The sequence below is a fragment of the Candoia aspera genome, chromosome 4 (assembly GCF_035149785.1).
Source record: "Candoia aspera isolate rCanAsp1 chromosome 4, rCanAsp1.hap2, whole genome shotgun sequence".
NCBI classification, from domain to species: domain Eukaryota; kingdom Metazoa; phylum Chordata; class Lepidosauria; order Squamata; family Boidae; genus Candoia; species Candoia aspera.
In genome coordinates, this window is record NC_086156.1 from 17669077 (window position 1) to 17688755 (window position 19679).

Consider the following 19679-nt stretch of genomic DNA (forward strand, 5'->3'; position numbering starts at 1 on the left):
AATAAACAAACTTGAGTGAGACTGTAATTCCTGTATTTGCTACATCCCACCCAAAGATTAGTCTTGTCCATTCATACATGTAGTGTCTAGGACAATTTCCAGTTAACCTTGGGATTGGTTTTGTATATTCATTGTATGCAGAAAGTTTCAATGTGCGGAGGCAAGCTTGGTGCCTTGGAAGATTTTGCATCTCCTTTTTACAAAGAAAGTAGAAAGTTTTATTATTTCTATAATTCAAAGGACTTCTTTTTTCAACATACAATTTGAGTTACCTTGGGGCAGAAAATGGGGCTTTATTTTAAAAAAAGCCTATTACTCAAATTTAATCCAAAACATCAAGTGGGTCACAACATTGGGGAAAAATATAAGCAAATAACCTGGCAATTGCTTTAAATGGGATATGTTCCTGCTTCACAAATCTTTATTACAATGTTAAAAACACACTTTTCTACAATAAAATTTCATCCTGCCCTACCTGCATTACAGAGAAATATGGCCATCTTTGCTGATCCATAATTTGCTCAGCAAAAGTGCTGGAAACAAAATGGCAATATATAATGTGTACTGCAGTGCATTTGAACATTTTCAGAGTTATTTTAAATACAATTTTTGGTTACAAGTAAGTTCTGTGGTTTCCTAAAACTGTAAAAACTTAAATATTTTAAATGAAGTGCATTTAAATGGCAACAGCAGTCTGCTTGTTGAAAAACCAACAATAGTTTGTAGCACTAAAGTATACAAAAACTAATAATATAAAGATGTTTCTGTATTTACAAAAAATTGCACAGTAGTTCCAACTGCCAACTAGATTATTAATTTCTAATAGTAACAGGGTACCAGCACAGCATGTTACAGAAACAGTCCTTGAATAGTGATTTACAAAATTCATCTATACATGAGCAAGATATTAGGGGGGGAAAAAAGAGTATTGTGGAAAAAATTTATTAAGAATACAAGTTCTCTGAAACAAGCCAGCCACTGGCTGATTGTTACAGCAAAACCTCAACAAAGCATATTCCTTATACAGACACACACATCCAGAAGACATTTTTAACAGTTAAGGTTCAGAACCAATAGCCACAAATATAGCAGCCATTTAATTCAAGCCTTTCACACATCAAGGAGCAATAGTTTTGGGTTACTGAGTCCAAATTACAATAGTAACACACAGAAACATTCAAAACTTGGCAAACTGATTTACAGTGGGATCCTGTGAAGCCCATAACCAAAAAGCACTCTCCTGCAGACTCGCACCATGAACTTTGTGGTGCAAAGTACCATTCCATACCTTTCAGGGTTAAAACTCCAATGGCTACTTACTGCAGGGATCATTTTAAAAGTTATCCTTTCCCTTCCCTTGTATTTCAGAAGCACCCAGGACAAGTTACAAGCTAGAAAAGGTGTTGCTTATAGCTAAAAAAAGATTGTATCATCATGCTGTTAAACAGGTAAGAAAAAGTATTTGCCAATAAAAAGTATCAGTTTTAATTCTATCTGCTTGCATCATTTGAGATACAGTCCTGTAATTTGAGTTGGAGACCAGTCAGAGTATATAGTCAACATACGATTTTGCAGATTTTCCATGATAAAGTTATGAAATCTGAGTGTGCATGTTCCTAACAAAATGTGATGCTACATATAAAAAAATCCAGAACATTGCAATTTAGGCATGCTTACCATAGCATTTCTCAACCAGAAAAGCTGCAGAATACATTTTCCTAGGAAAATGTTCACTGCCATACTACACAAATATGTGCAAACTGCAAGGTCCCTAAAATAGCAGATATGAGTTTATGTACAAAGGACATCTCCACCCTTTAAATAAGAACAATCCTACAGAGTTTATAACACAGAACAATAGCCACCACAGGCACCTCGATAGCCCTCTTCATTGTTTGATAACTTTACACCTCTGTTTTGGCTTTCACTTTCCCACAGTCCGGGAGTCTGAATTATTTTCTCAACAAGTTCTTCAAAAGCACATTGTACACCATCGCATGTTTTTGCACTTGCCTCTAAAAGGGGGAGGGGGGGGAGAGAAAGAGTGGAAATGTTAAAAAAAGATTTCACTGTACATTGTTGCAGCTTCTGTAACATGAAAGGATGCTATCCTCTAAAAAAGTAGCATTAAATAAGATGCACCACTACTGCAGGAAAACACACACCTTTTGGTAAAACTGCATTCTTTTTAGTGTATTTTTTCAAGCCAAGGAACTCAAGGTATACAGATCATGAAACAATGAAACAGTACCACAGACTTGATGCACCCATTTTAGTCTTTATTTTAAAAGGCAAGCAGAAGAGTGAACGAATGAAAACCCGTGGCTTGCCACTGAATTTCAATGCCACATTTTTTATTTATTTATTTATCATATTTTTATTACCACCCATCTCCCCCACTCGGGGGACCCTGGGTGGTAGTTTATAGGCTGCCAGGCCTTTACAAAGTGGCTGGAGCAATGTATGCAGGCTGCAGATTACCCATCTCTATTTATTTGATATGAGACTACCACAGGAAAAGTCTTGGTCAAATTCAAGACCCATCTGGGGAACAGGTTTGTTTCATGACAAACCAAAAATCTGTACTTTTTCCCCACAGATTAGATGTTATGAAAATTAGTGAAATATTTAATTTAGTTACTTCTACAGTTACCAACATTTCTGTTTTCAAGGACAATAGATTAATTTGCCATTAAAGCCACTGTATCGCTGAAGATTTAGAAACATATCTAAGGCACACATTCAGGTTAGACTACTTGGCTTCACTGGAAGCAATTTCATATTATCCATCTCTCAAGTGGCTATACATTGCAGGGGAAAATATCTGAGGACAAACTAAAAGGCAAGCTTCCTTGGTTAACGCCTTCCAGTCTTTTCCTGAGTGTTTATGGGTACACTTACGCTTTCATGACAGTTGCAAAGGATCAAGGCAGGTCCTGCCCTGGGAAGTTTAATTTAGACCTTAAAGAAAGTTCTAAAAAGGTATCAGTGAAACTGAAAATCAGAAACTGGAGGCAAGTAAAAACCATGAACAAATATGCTTTCAGCAGAATGTGTTTAGGCTTTGTTCCAATTCATCATAAGAGCCCGTTTCCAGGCTAACACCCATGAATTAGGAAGACAAAACAAAGTTTAAATCTTTTCTGTAGCAAAGGGGCTACAGAATCACAGAAAGGGTTAATACTCCAAAGATTGAACCTTTCTATCAAGCCATCTCACTGGGATTACCTTTGATTGCTACGGGGACGATGTATAATCAAAGCTGAACACTGCATGAAACCAGGAGACTGCTGTTATCACTAGTTGAAACATCCTGCTCTGAATACATATTATGGGATAGCTTTGTGACATCTATCAACTTTAGCCAAAAGGTCTGCACAGCAAGCCATGATTAAAGCAGCTTTATACTCTTCTACTGTGTTTTACAATTTAATACTTAGTTTTCTATCCAATTTCAACCTTATCAAAACTATCCATCTGATTCTGTCAGGCTGTAACCAACTAACATGGTCTAATGCCTTTTGGGATAGAAACAGATTGCTTATTGTTTTGTCAGAAGAAAGGAGCAAGTCTGTGCCTGGAAGAGACAACAATAAAATGCATTCTGCTATAAGAATATTGAAACCTCAACAGCAACTGTATCTGTGGATCTTTTTTGAACACCTTGAGGCTTAATATGTTTCATCTATTAATTTATGTAATTCAGTTAGTCTACACTATTGCTGCTACTGTACCATACAAGATGACAATAAAATCTGAGCCATGACAGCAGTATAAGAACAAGACTGTGATGATAAATTGCTTTACCATACTTCTTTTCTAGAACTCACCTATAAACAACATGGAATGTTTTCGGGCAAACTTAAGACCTTCATTTCTGTCAACTTCTCTGTTTTCCTATAAAAAAGTAAAACTATTAGATGATCATACACACATATACACATGAAGTTTATATGCCACCAGTAATTTTTAGATCTACCTACCTTATCTATTTTGTTTCCAACTAGCATTTTAACTATATCGTATCTTGTGCAGTATGTTTCCAATTCAGTTAGCCAATTGTCTAGTTTAGCAAATGTGTCTCTTCTTGTGACGTCGTAAACTGAAATAAAAATTAGCACGGCGATCAGTAAAACATTTCAAGTCTGTTAACGTAAGTCAGTCGCTTTCAAATTCATGCTACAATACCACTGCCTTCCTCTCCTGTTCCTCAACCGTTTAATTATTGCATCACCATCATTATCAAGATAGTCATTACTCAAAGCTATATAAATCCAACTAATCAGTTATACTAGAGGGTTTTATTAATGCCCAAAGCTCTTCTAAAATCAGTTTTATTATGAGTTTGAAGTCTAAGCTGCAAATCTAAGGCTCCCCTGAACTGCTTGATCTCAGTGAACAAAGCTAAATTGTGTTAACAACCAAGTATCTGAATAACTTCATGAAGCCATATGCAGGCACTGTCTTACATAATACACTGTTGCTTGTATATAGAGATTCCATCTCTAGTTCGCTATTCGATTTTCCAAGGTTGCAGAATCAGCAAACCTGAACCTAGCAAACTTCAAGAAGTCAGCAAATGAGACAGCGTGAGACGAGGCTGAAGCTGCCATTACCTAAAGATGGAGCAGACATGTAGGCAGAGAGGACAAAAGCCAGGAAACTTGTCTAAAAGATCCCTTCAGGGAGGTAGATAAGAAGGAAGCAAATTGTTAAGGAAACAAAGGAAAAATGTCACCTGAACCAGACAAAGGAAGTTGGGCCTGAGCGCATGGAGAACCACCCCCCAATCCCATCTACAGCTACCAAACTTGTGAATCAACAAAGCAAGGACTTTTGGGGATAAAAGGGGTCCCGCCCACTCCTCAAGTCATCTTTGGATCCAGACTTGGTGTCTTTGGATCCAAACTTGGCAGCTTCCATCCCTCTAGCTAGTGCCTGGCAGCTCAGTTGGACATGGGTAAGTGTGGATGTGTGTGTGTGTGTGTGTGTGTGTGTGTGTGCGCGCGCACGCATGTGAGAAAGAGCAATGCACCTTGTAACCAGTAAAGTTTTGCTGTTACCCTAAATTCCCTGGGTCTCCGTGCATTTCAAAGAACCTGTTGTGCCTCAGTGTTCGACTGAAAGTGATTTGTGTGTGTCCCTAATTACTTCCCGGCTGTTGCCCAGGGCTGTGTGTCTTGTCTGCCCAAGCTGCACCTATCTGAAAAACCCAGGTAGAAAGCAAGGGGAGCTGACAAGATCCACGTGCCTCAACAGCCTGTGAGTCTGTGAGCGAGTGACCATAAGCCAAACCTGGGAGCTTGTGCGTGTAACAACTGACAGTAAAATAACTTTTTATACCAAGATGACATTTTTTTTCAAGAAAGCAGCTACTACTACAGGAACACAAATCCCCCAAATATTAATTCTGAGGAAACTATGGTACAGATTCTATGCAATTCCTAACAATGCCTTTCTTACTATGTAAAATACCTGTCTGTACCTTCAGATTAAATGAATAACCATCAGAGAAGCAATTATTCCATCATTCCCTTCCAATTATTTGCCAGTCCCAAGTCTCCTCTCCAGATATGCGTATTAGAAAGGAATTCTGAGCAAGGAATTTGCTGAGAACTAATACCACCCCCATGTCAAACTGAAACCAACTGCAGCTGCTTTGCTATTTAAAAAAAAAAGCCTACTGCATTTGGAAGAACGAACCACCACAGGATGAGGACAGAGAGCAGAATCATGAACAATAGTACCACCTTCTAGCAATTCCCATAGGACTGGTTTACTACTACTTAACTTAATTTCTTAGAGTAATTAAGTATTAAATATCAAAAGACTGACAGATACTGTGCAGGAGTTTCATCCAGGCAAAAGAATTAAAAACTTAAGTCTTAATACAAATCAGAGTATTTCAGATAAGCAGAGACTAGTCACATATTTACCTAATATAACTCCTTGTGCTCCTCTGTAATAGCTGGGAGTGAGTGTTCTGAATCGCTCCTGACCTGCAGTGTCCTAAGGAATTTGGAAAGCTGGGTCAGTATTTGGTTTAATAAAGTATTGTCCTGCTCCGAGTTCACCTCTTTAAAAAAAGTTTTTCGTACACCTTTGAACTACAATGTTTTAGCCTAATATGTTATGAGAACCCAGCCTGTATGATTCATATATGGTTATGCAAACTCAGAAAACTGGATTCAGGAAACAATGATTACATGTAAACAGAGCTAGTATGAATCCTAATGTTAATATTTCCACCTTGCAAGATCTTTCAATTTATATCTATAAGAGAGAACTTAAGCCAAGAGCAAATAAGACAAAGTTCTATTCAGCAATCATAAATGGAATTTGGAACTATTTATTTCAGCAAGAAGAAAGGCAATATGGAATGTTAGTGTCCATTACTAATATGCTTTTCCTGCTTTCTTTTATTTACTTCTAAAACCTGTTACTGTACAACACTATATAAAAGCAATTCAAAAGAAGTCAGTACTTCTTTCTGAATATGCAAAAAACCATTAAGATTTTATAAATACTGTATGACTATTTGCAAAGATTAAAATCTTGTATTTACTCATCCCTTTTCCAGATTTACAAATAAGAAACACAAGAAAATGAGTTCTAAAAATGTAAGAGCCTCTGACTGCACCAAAAGAATATCAGAAGGTGCCAGATGATCCTCTTTGGGGAAACTATTCCATAATTCAAGTCCACAATTAAAAGGGTAAAAATACCCAAGGAGAATGGGCCTTCAACAGGAACCTTCATATGTATTAACAAATTCACTGAACTGGAAGTCAATTAAGATAATATCACATTAGGTAAGCACATAACATTGGTTTCATTACCCAACCTGTTTCATTTTGTACTGATATCTGCTGTATGCCTCTTCAAGAGCAATTTCCCAGATAGTATCATAAATAATCTAAACATCTGGTTACCACACTTGGCTCACTGATGCTAAGCATTATCTATGCTAGAAGAGTTATACCTAGCGAACCAGACTGATTTGGGAAAAAGTTAGTACACGCCACAGAGGTCATGTCAACTTCTAATGATAGAATAGATCTGTAAGTCTGCCAAATTATTAGGATAATCCTTCAGGGCAGAAGTCTTAAACTTGCAGCCTACAGGCCACATGCAGTCCTTGAGGTAATTTTCTGCAGCCGCTGCCTCAATGACACATATAGCAGGAGAGTACGGCAGCAGAGTGCTGACCATGGCTAGGCACTACAGGCTGTCTGGCTAAGAAGGAAGTGCAACTCTGAACCTAGAGCTCCAGGATGGAGAAAGCTGCTGCTAGCAAGGAAGTGCTGTGGGCGAAGCAGGCATCCCTACCTTCCTTTCAATTTTCTCCCCAGCAGCTTCCCTCCACCCATTCCAGCTGGATGGGAGGACACAGAGCAACCTCCTTGTGATCCTCTGCCACTAGTTGTGTGGCAAGAGAATGGCCATTCTGGAAAAGCAGTACAGGGCTGGGCAGCAACAGCAGTGACACCATCTCTCAGCAAATGCTGATGAACTAGGGCAGGAAAGGACCTTGCCTCCCAATGGGAAGGAGGGCAGAACACCTTCCTGCCCAAGGGTAAGGAACAAGGAGGCAGTCTTGGGGTGGCCTTTGCCAACCCATGCTCTGTCACTTGGGGCTGAGGTGAAGAAACTGCTGCATTCTCTACTGAATTCTCCTTCCCCTCTGCCTAGCAGCTGTGCCACATGGCCTCCCTGGCAAAATACTGACTTATCCTGTTCCTAACCCCCCATAAGCATATTCCACAGGGGATGCTTAGTTTCTGCCCCACTTTTTTCCTCTGACAGCCCTATAAAATAGCTAAGGCTCAGGTTCAAATCTTAAACCTGACTCAACCTACCCCAAACAAACCTCCATGTCTTCCTATTAATTAATTATTAAAATTATTAATTAATTAATTAATTAATTAGAAAGCGCCAAATGGACATTGCTTTTTTTCTGTGTGATAAAATAAGACTTTTTAAAAAATAAAAATCTGCTTTCCTCACTCTGAGGCATGAAAGCCAGCTGGGTGACGTTGGGCCAGTCCTTCCCTCTCAGCCCAACTCACCTCACAGGGTGGCTGTTGTGGGGAAAATAGGAGGAGGAAGGAGTATTAGGTATGTTCCCCGCCTTATTTATAAAAATAATAAAGGCAGGATAGAAAATAAAATAAAATAAATTACATAGGAATGGAAGAATAAAAAAATATCCATGAAAGAACACATTTTGAGTTATTCATATAACTTGTTGCAATCATGCTGAAATTCTGAACAACATGCTAAGTGAAAATACACAAACCCTCCAAATATTAAGTATTTCTGCTTTCCTTCAACCCAAACAAACTATGCATACTTATTTACCAGTGTTCTGAAATCTCACTTACCAAAATAAGATAAACTATTACTTACAGGTAAAACCTTTTATTAGCAATATATTCAGTTAGTAACCTTGGCATAAGCTAATGGAGTCACATGTATTATTATTAAGGCTTACCCAGATTGCTAGCTTAGCCTTATTTCCATCAACGGAGATTGTTTTCACTTTGAAGTCAACCCCTAAAATAGAGCACAATATGTTGCTTCAGACACAGCGTTCAGCTGAAAGGCAGGGGAAAAAAATTGAATATAACAGATTGTTATACACTAATTCTAATTCACACGTCCTTATCGTTCCATTGTTCTGGTATAATGATTCGGAAGAACAGAAAATACCACTAAAACGCTAGATTTAGTTTAACACAACACTCAATAGGAACACATCTTTTCAAGGAAATTCAGCCCTAAAGAGCTAACTACGGAGAATTATCATTTTTACAAACATCAATTCGACACAGGAAAAGTCTTTTAATTGCAAGCAACACATGGAGGGAGCTATGAAGTGACAGGAGACACGGCGCATGGTTTGCAGGATTCATGCTGCTTCTAACACAGATCCTTTTTATAATTTTGTGAGAAGCTGGTTCACAAATGAGCTATGGTAAAGGTATAAAACGACCAACTCTGTAGTTCTTGCCTTGCCACATCCATTCACAAAAAAGCATCTGACAAACTGATGCCCACTCATTTTATGAACCTCTGCAAGGCACGCAAATGAGAGCATGTAAAACCAGTACAAATACAGGGGGCAAAGCAGCCGCTTCATACACCATCTGTCCCATACAAAGTACAGCCCTGCATCCAAGTAAACGGTATGTCTTCTTGCAAATGTGTGCACCTACTGAGGGTGGAGCAGGGGAATGTTTCTTCATACAATCAGTTTAACCAGAGGCATTCTGGTATAAGGTAGGCAGGACACCAGCACATACAATGTATGTCACACCACCTTATTTTGCTTAGTTTGGTTTGGTTTAGAGTAAGAGATCGAGGTATTATATATTTGTATTCATATCTGCGTTGGAGAAGGTCAGAAGTTACTTTCTTTGTATTTCGTTCTAAGTATATCTGCACCTTTTTTGTCTTTCTTTTAGTTCTTTTCTCAAACTTGTCTATATTTTGTATTTTATCTGTATTTTGAAACTCTAATAAAGTTTTTAAAAAGAAAAAGAAACACTATAGAGGTTTGGGACCTGCCTTGTCTTTGATATATCAGATCTTCTTACAGTTGAAATATGCAATCCAAAGTCATTAACAACTTCACTCAATTTATTTGATTTCCTTATTTCTCAAATACTAAATATAGCTATTAACTCTGTATTGCTAGTGATATATAAACATGCAAATAAACTCAAAAATAAAGTCTATTACACTGTTTCAGAAATATTTACTTTAACACTTTAAAAACTTAGAAAATGGAATTGTCTTTAGAAAAAAACGTTTTTTCCCCTTCTGATTAACAGCGTCTTTAAGATTACAGTGCTCCTTTATCAAATGTGTCTAATTACAGTGGCAAACCCACTAGAAAAACAAAACTTTTCAAAGCACGATAGTCATCACACTGATCTGTCTTTGAATCAGATGTCCTCTTCCTGTTTTTGAAGTTATTGGACTTAATCATACGTATCTTTGCATCTAAAAAAGTGCTACAGAATTTGGAGACATTTATTTCCAGGTAAACATGAATAAGACTAAACTGTAAGAGATTTGAAAGGTTTGCAAACTATTCTAAAATGAAGAGCAGAATTTTCATTTGTTAACTATTAGCCAGGCTAGAGCTTTAATGAAGTATTTTTTTTAAAAGAGAGCCAGTTTGGTGTAGTGGTTAAGGCACCAGGCTAGAAAGTTGGAGACCGTGAGTTCTAGTCCCACCTTAGGCACAAAGCCAGCTGGGTGACTGTGGGCCAGTCACTCTCTCTCAGCCCTAGGAAGGAGGCAATGGCAAGCCACTTCTGAAAAACCTTGCCAAGAAAACTTCAGGGACTTGTCCAGGCAGTGGCCAGGAGTCAACATTGACTTGAAGGCACCAAATAAAATTAAAAAAAAAAAAGGTACTAGCTTAAAACTATGGTACCAGGCAGGAAAGCTTATCCTGTAAAGATACTACTTAATATTAATAACTTTTTTTTTCACGATTACAATAAGAATAGAGAAAATGGGCCTCTCAAGTATATTTATGCATTACTGCATTATCATCAAGAAATGGTAAACATATTAAAGTTGCAATAACATATAAACCCTCTTACAGTATGCAAATAATTAAGATAAAAGCAAAGGGCAAAAAATAGCAGAGTACCATTCTACATGCCGTTCAAAAGGTGCTTCTCAATGTATGTGAGTGCAAGTGAAACATCTCCCTTCAAATCATTAAAGTAGGCAGTTTTTCCATAACTGCATGGCTGATTTGGGACTTGCTCCAGGCTGTCTTTGCATGCATGTGCATTCAAGTCGCTCTGTGACTTGCATGCTTTAATGATCCATCAGATCGGGGAGGCACAGTATGGTACTGCTCTCCCCCCACCCCATTAAGGAGGTACATCTAGTGGGACTGAGGAGAAGAGCCTTTTCCATGCTGGCTCCCTCCCTGTGGAACATCATCCCCGCAGAGTAAGATTAGCTCTCACCTTAATACTCTTCCAAAAGGCCCTGAAGACATGGTTTTGCAAGTGGGCCTGGGGATTCCAGGTTGATGCGAAGCCTATCAAGTGGTTTGTTTGAATTGTATTGTTGCTGCCAGGGAGGTGGGGGTGTAGTGGGTTTTCTATTTGGGGTTTTATTTTTGTAAGCTGCCCAGAGTCACCATGAGTAAGTTCGGCGGCCATATAAGCCTCTCCAATCAATCAATCAATCAATAAAATGCCTCACACATGCTCCCACACTTTTGAAGGATTTTTACTCTTTGCAAAAACTTGTAGCATGTTAGCTAAATCTAAACAATCATGTTTGTTGTTTATTCGTTTAGTCGCTTCTGACTCTTCGTGACTTCATGGACCAGCCCACACCAGAGCTTCCTGTCGGTCGTCAACACCCCCAGCTCCCCCAGGGACGAGTCCGTCACCTCTAGAATATCATCCATCCACCTTGCCCTTGGTTGGCCCCTCTTCCTTTTGCCTTCCACTCTCCCTAGCATCAGCATCTTCTCCAGGGTGTCCTGTCTTCTCATTATGTGGCCAAAGTATTTCAGTTTTGCCTTTAATATCATTCCCTCAAGTGAGCAGTCTGGCTTTATTTCCTGGAGGATGGACTGGCTGGATCTTCTTGCAGTCCAAGGCACTCTCAGAATTTTCCTCCAACACCACAGTTCAAAAGCATCTATCTTCCTTCGCTCAGCCTTCCTTATGGTCCAGCTCTCGCAGCCATATGTTACTACGGGGAACACCATTGCTTTAACTATGCGGACCTTTGTTGTCAGTGTGATGTCTCTGCTCTTAACTATTTTATCGAGATTGGTCGTTGCTCTTCTCCCAAGGATTAAGCGTCTTCTGATTTCCTGACTGCAGTCAGCATCTGCAGTAATCTTTGCACCTAGCAATACAAAGTCTTTCACTGCTTCTACATTTTCTCCCTCTATTTGCCAGTTATCAATCAAGCTGGTTGCCATAATCTTGGTTTTTTTGAGGTTTAGCTGCAAGCCAGCTTTTGCACTTCCTTCTTTCACCTTCATCATAAGGCTCCTCAGTTCCTCTTCGCTTTCAGACATCAAAGTGGTATCATCTGCATATTTGAGATTGTTAATGTTTCTTCCAGTGATTTTAACTCCAGCCTTGGATTCCTCAAGCCCAGCTTGTCGCATGATGTGTTCTGCATACAAGTTGAATAGGTAGGGTGAGAGTATACAGCCCTGCCGTACTCCTTTCCCAATCTTAAACCAGTCTGTTGTTCCATGGTCTGTTCTTACTGTTGCTACTTGGTCCTTATACAGATTCTTCAGGAGGCAGACAAGATGACTTGGTATCCCCATACCACTAAGAACTTGCCACAATTTGTTATGGTCCACACAGTCAAAGGCTTTAGAATAGTCAATAAAACAGAAATAGATGTTTTTCTGAAACTCCCTGGCTTTTTCCATTATCCAGCAGATATTGGCAATTTGGTCTCTAGTTCCTCTGCCTTTTCTAAACCCAGCTTGTACATCTGGCAATTCTTGCTCCATGAACTGCTGAAGTCTACCTTGCAGGATCTTGAGCATTACCTTACTGGCATGTGAAATGTGTGCCACTGTTCGATAGTTTGAACATTCTTTAGTGTTCCCCTTTTTTGGTATGGGGATATAAGTGGATTTTTTCCAATCTGATGGCCATTCGTGTGTTTTCCAAATTTGCTGGCATATAGCATGCATTGCCTTGACAGCATCATCTTGCAAGATTTTGAACAGCTCAGCTGGGATGCCGTCATCTCCTGCTGCCTTGTTATTAGCAATGCTTCTTAAGGCCCATTCAACCTCACTCTTCAGGATGTCTGGCTCTAGCTCACTGACCATACCATCAAAGCTATCCCCGATATTGTTATCCTTCCTATACAGGTCTTCTGTATATTCTTGCCACCTTTTCTTGATCTCTTCTTCTTCTGCTAGGTCCTTGCCATCTTTGTTTTTGATCATACCCATTTTGGACTGGAATTTACCTCCGATGGTTCTAATTTTCTGGAAGAGGTCTCTTGTCCTTCCTATTCTATTGTCTTCTTCCACTTCCGCGCATTGCTTGTTTAAAAATAATTCCTTATCTCTCCTGGCTAACCTCTGGAATTTTGCATTTAATTGGGCATATCTCCCCCTATCACTGTTGCCTTTTGCTTTCCTTCTTTCTTGGGCTACTTCTAGTGTCTCAGCAGACAGCCATTTTGCCTTCTTGGTTTTCTCTTTCTTTGGGATGTATTTTGTTGCCGCCTCCTGAACAATGCTGCCAACTTCTGTCCAGAGTTCTTCCGGGACCCTATCTACTAAGTCCAGTCCCTTAAATCTATTCTTCACCTCCACTGCATATTCCTTAGGAATATTAGTGAGCTCATATATAGCTGATCTGTGGGTCTTCCCTAATCTCTTTAGTCTGATCCTAAATTGTGCAAGAAGAAGTTCATGATCTGAATTACAGTCAGCTCCAGGTCTTGTTTTTACTGACTGTACAGATGTCCGCCACCTTTGGCTGCAAAGGATGTAGTCAATCTGATTTCGGTGTTGTCCATCCAGTGAAGTCCATGTATAAAGCCGTCTCTTAGGTTGTTGGAAGAGAGTGTTTGTTATGCAGAGTGAATTGTCTTGGCAAAATTCTATCAGCCTATGTCCTGCTTCGTTTTGTTCTCCCAGGCCATGCTTACCTGTAATTCCAGGTGTCATTTGACTGCCCACCTTAGCATTCCAGTCTCCCGTGATGAAAATAACATCTCTTTTAGGTGTGTTGTCCAGTAGGTGCTGCAGATCCTCATAGAACTGCTCTACTTCAGCCTCTTCAGCATTTGTGGTTGGGGCGTATATTTGGATCACTGTGATGTTAGATGGCTTGCCCTGAATTCGAACTGAGATCATTCTGTCATTTTTTGGACAATCATAGTAACAGATTAAAAGCCAAACCGCAGTTATAAAGTTAATGCTTTTTATTATTCGTATGCTGCAAACATAGGGGAGTTCTCTAGTTAGTACATACTTCACCAGATTCTTACCATGCTTAGTTATGCCAGCTTTCTGTGAAACAGGTTAATAAGATATCCTTCCCAAATTTCCACAGCATCAGACTGTGTATTAAAAAACTCTAACAGATAAATATGCACAACAGGTTCATGTAAACAAATCAAGAATTAGATTTTGTTTTGGGATGTTTATACTGCATATAAATAATATGTAATAAAAAGGAATGCAAAAGAAGAAGCAAATACTAGTCATCCAACATCTGTAAGGAGAAGACCTAGGTACATTTATAACATGGCATTTTGGAATCAAGTTTAGTGATTTTAAGAAGAGACACATCAAAATTAATGGAACTTCTTTTAGATGAAGACTCACTGATTTTTGGGGGTCTATTCTAGGTATAATTAAACTTGGATACAATGATGTATGCAGATATTTCAAATAATGTTCAGTTTGCTAACAACCACTGTAAACAGAGAAGCTTACTAAGATAAATTACTACATGATAAAAAGATGAGCAAGCTACATGATGAATTTCTTTATTCTGTTAGAAGAGTAAAATTTTGTAAGGTTAATGAAACGTTTGCAGTCCAACTGGGTACATCAGTACCGTATTGCAAATATACTTGTATCAAGATGAGCTTTTTCAATTACAATGATTCATTTTTATCAAGCAACAGAATAATGTTACCAGCACTTCTTCCTATTCTATATTTGACCAAGCTAATACAATCAATACAAACTTACCAATTGTTGCTGCAAGTTCTGGATCAAATGTATTATCTGTAAACCGTAACAAAAGGCTGTACAAAGGAAAAGAAAGGAAGAGAGAAAAATGGAGTTTTACAAATTCGGCTGGAAATATTCATTACCAATTCAAAATTGTATTAAGCAATTATAGCTTTAATGAAGAAGACCCTCTCCTTCAAGGCAAACACTCTTCTAGAACCAGGGCCTGCATACATAAAGTTGCCCTGTAACCTGTCCATTTGGTGCCAGGCTATCCTGATTTGCATTATAAGTTTTAAAATTTAAAGGCAAACAGGAAGTTGGCATATTGTGAATAATCTTTCCCTTCCATATGGGCCCCCATTGCCATTCCTAGAAAATAAAATGCACCAGATGACTACAGCCAGTATTCTGTTTGGAAGTATGTTCACACACACCCACAAAAAAGGGGGGGGCACGCTGCAGCAATAGAGAACACTGTAGGGAGGAGAACAGGGTGTCCTGGAACAATCTCATTAGCCCGCCCTCTTAACTGTGATCTTTTTATGACTGGCCACACCTACCAAAGCAGTCATTTTGTGATTGTGCTCACAACACACTCTCAGCATTTCAGATGTGCCTATCAGTCTAAAAAGGATGGGGGATCTCTAAGATACCAAATTATATATTCTTTAAGTAGAAAAGGAGCTGCTCTTCTTTTCAGTAACACTGCTATGACTATGATCTGGTACAGCTTAAGGTTATGTCATCATACAGCATGGTTTTTCCTTTGTCTGTAGGATATATTTCTCACTTTTCCTCCAGGAATTCAAGGGGGTATATGCTGCACTCTTATTTTTTCCCTTCACAATAACCCAACAAGTTAGGCTGGGCTGAGAGGCAGCGGCCCAAATTCACGCCAGTGAGATTCCATGATTTAGAATAGATTGGAACCAAAGTCTTCCTGGTCCTAGCCCAACACCTTAGCCACTACACCACAACTTAGTGAGCTGTACAAGCCTATTCATAATGGCTTAGTTGTGTGTGCAACCAAGTTAGTATAGTTTTTCAATTAGCCAAGATTAATTCTGTAATTTAAAAAATACCAGCAAAGCAGCAACCTGTTGCTTTGAAAAGTCTTGTCCAACATAATCTTAGAATTTAATTCCACATTTCTAGAACTTGCAGAAGCATTTTAAGCTGTGATACATATCGAATTGTTTTTTTCAGTTTTATTAATTTTACAAGTACAACCAATGAGCAAAAGAACAAAGGAATTAAAAAGGAAGTGTTTATGTAAGAAAGACTACTTAAAATATCTGAAATCAGAATTACGCACTAGAAATTCAGAAACGCATGTTAGCATATCTCCATCTTCCCTTATCACAAAATAGCTGGTACAATATTATTAACATCGGCTTACTGTGTTTCTTAATCCAACCAGCAATTTGTGAACCTAGTCAGTATATTACTGTAATGTAATTACAATATTACTATATATTATTAAAGTACTGAGATCAATTTACTTTCTTTTTAGACTATAATTTAATATCTATTCAGAATTTTAAAACCCACTTATATTAAAACTTCACTGCATATTTACCAGGCAGTAGCAACAGCGCATCTGAATGTTAAGTTTTAAGATGTCAGCAATGAATCTGCAAATACCCATGGGAACAGAGTATCTGCAGATACAGTACTCATGGAATAGAAATAATACTGTGATCCTGGAAGTTCATATTGCTGATCCAAGCTATAAACTCATTCAATAGCCTTAAAAAATCACTTCAACCTCCCCATACCAAAGACATGCAGCTTATGTGAATCAACCTTGAAGGACTGCTGCAAAAAAAAAAAGTGCTGAGTAATGGAGGTTTACACACCTGCCAAAAGTTTGTTCCAGGGTTAGGCAATTCATTGCTCACTAGATCTTTAACACTAAAATTCCCATAAATCAGCAAATCCAACAACTAAGGATTGTAGCTCAGGACTCCTTAGGAACACCATGTTGCCTATTTCATCCCACTGGGAGTCTGCTGTTGCAAAATACCTAAGTTTCAGCTGCAGCAGAATCCAGGAGACCAAAAAAAAAAAGAATAAGAGATCATGTTTTACCTGTTCAATTATTCTCGACAACACCCCACGATTATATAAAAACACTCTGCATTAAAAAACAAAACAAAAAAACCCACTGCTTCTAGTCCCTTGCCTTTCATCTTAAAGAAATTAAAGATTCCACAAAGTATCTTAATTTTATACCTAATACAGTCTCAACTTACCTTCCAAGAGGCTCTGGAGCTTGCAGTATGCCTTGCATCACTTATTTACAGATAAACAATACCTTTCAAAATGTAAACTTTTAAAGTCATATACTTGGGGATGACCTAATCCAAAAGATATTCTGGAATTATGCCTGCCAGCAGAGCACTTGCAACATTTTACAGTATATAAAGGCAACGGAGGAGGAGGAGGGGAGAAAGGATACAAGTGTGCGTGCACATGTAGGTTCCCCCCCTTCTCTCTGGGTTCTGTAAATTCTGAATTGCAGTTTATTAAAGACTACTTAAGCAGCATATATTCTATCACATAACCAATGTCGTACTAAACATTGGTTATATTGCTTCCACAGGCCTAGCAAATAGACAACACAAACATCTAGGATCAAAATCCAACAACTTAACGCACATTATCAGATAAACTGATTATGGAGTTTATCACTGCTTCCAGAACATGTTGGCCCTCCCTAAAGCCTTAAAGACCTGGTTCTGTCCCCAGGCCTGGGGGTCAGCAGGTGGGGTTGATCTAGTGCATTGGCTATGTTAATTGTTATGGATGAATCTGTTTTCACGCAAGCTAGTGTTTTATGTTTGCTCTTTTTCTTTTTCTGTTCTTCATAGTTTGTTAACATTGTTAGCTGCCAAGAGTCATTAGCCTGAGATGGGTGACCATATAATATAGAATAATGAACATGAAATAATCTTTAACTGTAGTTATCCATACCTCTATACACCACTCTTATGACATCTTGTTTTGCATTGTTAGTTGTTGTTTTTCTTGAAAACCTGGATCAAGTACTGCTCACAGCAGTAAAGCTAAGCCATGTCATACCACTATGGAAATTACTCCATACCAAGCAATGATATCAAGGGGATTAAGAGAGATGCAATAACCTTTGCCTTGCTTGTGATGTAAGTAATCCAAGATTCACCAATCACATGTACTATGGACTGAGCAGGCAGCCCTGAACAAATCACCACCCCTCCCTCTCCCCAAAAGCAAGGCCACTCCTCTGTGAAGTCAGCAAGGGCAAAATTATAGGGAGAACCCCAAAATTACCACCGTTCACCCTACCTCCGCTAAATTAAGTGCAGCCTTCCACTGGCTTCCAAACGCAGCCGAGCAAAATAAGGACGTGCCAAAAGCGCAGTGCCTCTGAGCATTCGCAGAGTGCGACACTCCTCCGAGCCACAGGTGAGCTTCAACCGCAGAGAAGCGATTCGGGGGTGCGGCTTTCAGACGTGCTTGACCCCTCAAACCTTCCCTCCCCCCACTTTCCACACACCCCCATCCGACGCACCCTTAGTGAAGAGCGAGTCCCACCAACACTGAGGACTTTCTCGTGAGTAAATGTGAATGACCGTCGGGGAACAAGCTGCCCCCCCGGCACGATCCTGGCAGAGGAAATGCCCTCTAGATCGAAGGGGCGGCCAGAATGGGCCTAGCCGGGGTGGGGCAGGGAAGGCCGGCGGAGGGAGAAAGGGCGCTAGGACACGGCGGGCCTGAAACTGGCCCGAGCCAAGGAGGGAGTTACCTGGACTTGCCCACGCCGCTTTCGCCGATTATGAGGATCTTCAGCGTAGTCAAAATATCCTCGTCCATCCTGACCGACAACGACACCCAGCTCAGGCGGCGCCCCCGTCTCTACGCCAGCTGCCACGTCTTCTGCGCATGCGCCCCTCCGTATCCGCCCCTTTGCCTCCTCCGAAGTCCTGTTGTGCGCACGCGTCGAGAGCACCTTCCGCGTCTGGATGATGCCCGCGCCCCTTCTCCGGTCCTGGGTCAGGAGCTGGTCCGGGACTCCGGTGGCGCATGCGCACATTGGGTTTGGGGGGAGCTGGGCAGCAATTCCTTCGCTTGTTGAGACAGGCGGCGAAAGGTGGAGGAGGGGTGACTGGGGTGTCGTGTTTAAAGGAGGCTAGGGCTGCAGGTTAGCATGAGTCATGAGGCCGTTTTAGCAAGACCAGCTGTTACGTACATAAGTTGAGTTCGATTGATCGAATTATCTTACCGCCGGCAATTTCATCACCTATTAGTTAGGGTTAATTTGTTGCACTTAATTGTGTGTGTTCTAAGGTTTGTTAGCTTGCTTTGAAAGCATAGTAAAGGTTATCTCCTTGGTTGAACATCACCTGTATTGGACTTCTAATTTCCAGATTTGCCTGCCATCATGGAATGTATTACTGACATATTTGGAGGCCTCAGAAGGTTTGAACACACATAGTTTAAGACATTGACTGGTATCATTCTACTATTGCATTTTTTCTCTATGAGTGCAGAGCTGTTCTTGCATAGGTGGGAAAAAATGAAATTTATTAGAAGGTGGATGTATTAGGGAGATACCTGTAAAAGGAGAAAATACTACGTATGTTTATTTTTCATTGGCTTTCCTTCACATTACACCATCATGTGATGCCTTTCAGATGTGTTGAATCTTCTGTTCCCAACCAGCTTCACCAAAAGGCTGGCTGGAAGGTCTGAGATTTTCAATTTGTAAGTAATATCTTAACATAGATAACTTATCTAAAAAGATATGAGATGCCATGGTGTGTCTACATATACAAAGTTCAGAATTGTGCAGGCAGTGGTTTTCCTGTGGTACTCTATGGAAGTGAAACCTGGACTTTGAAGAATAGGATAGACAGAACATTGACACTTTTGAACTTGGTGTTGGAGAAGACTCCTGAGAATACCATGGATA

General features: G+C 39.6%; 1 protein-coding gene and 1 pseudogene across 1 annotated transcript; both read right to left on the reverse strand.

Annotated features, from left to right (window-relative positions):
- Positions 1–388: 388 nt before the first annotated feature.
- RAB18 (RAB18, member RAS oncogene family) lies at positions 389–18662 on the reverse strand. Its single transcript, XM_063303480.1, has 7 exons — positions 18513–18662; positions 14741–14796; positions 8495–8556; positions 5937–6009; positions 3984–4102; positions 3831–3897; positions 389–2015 (listed from the first exon to the last, which is right to left on the reverse strand). Exons 1-7 carry the CDS (start codon positions 18578–18580, stop codon positions 1843–1845), a joined length of 618 nt encoding a protein of 205 aa, XP_063159550.1. The 5' UTR covers positions 18581–18662; the 3' UTR covers positions 389–1842.
- LOC134496076 (patched domain-containing protein 3-like) overlaps positions 18604–19679 on the reverse strand; it is a 37447-nt pseudogene continuing 36371 nt past the window's right edge.

Coding starts and splice junctions, on each gene's coding strand:
- RAB18 (XM_063303480.1), bottom strand. CDS start 18,580: ATGGACGAGGATATTTTGACTACGCTGAAGATCCTCATAATCGGCGAA. Junction 14,797..18,512: donor AGCGGCGTGGGCAAGTCCAG/GTAACTCCCTCC, acceptor TCCTTTGTACAG/CCTTTTGTTACGGTTTACAG. Junction 4,103..5,936: donor AGCACAAGGAGTTATATTAG/GTAAATATGTGA, acceptor TTTTTATTTCAG/TTTACGACGTCACAAGAAGA.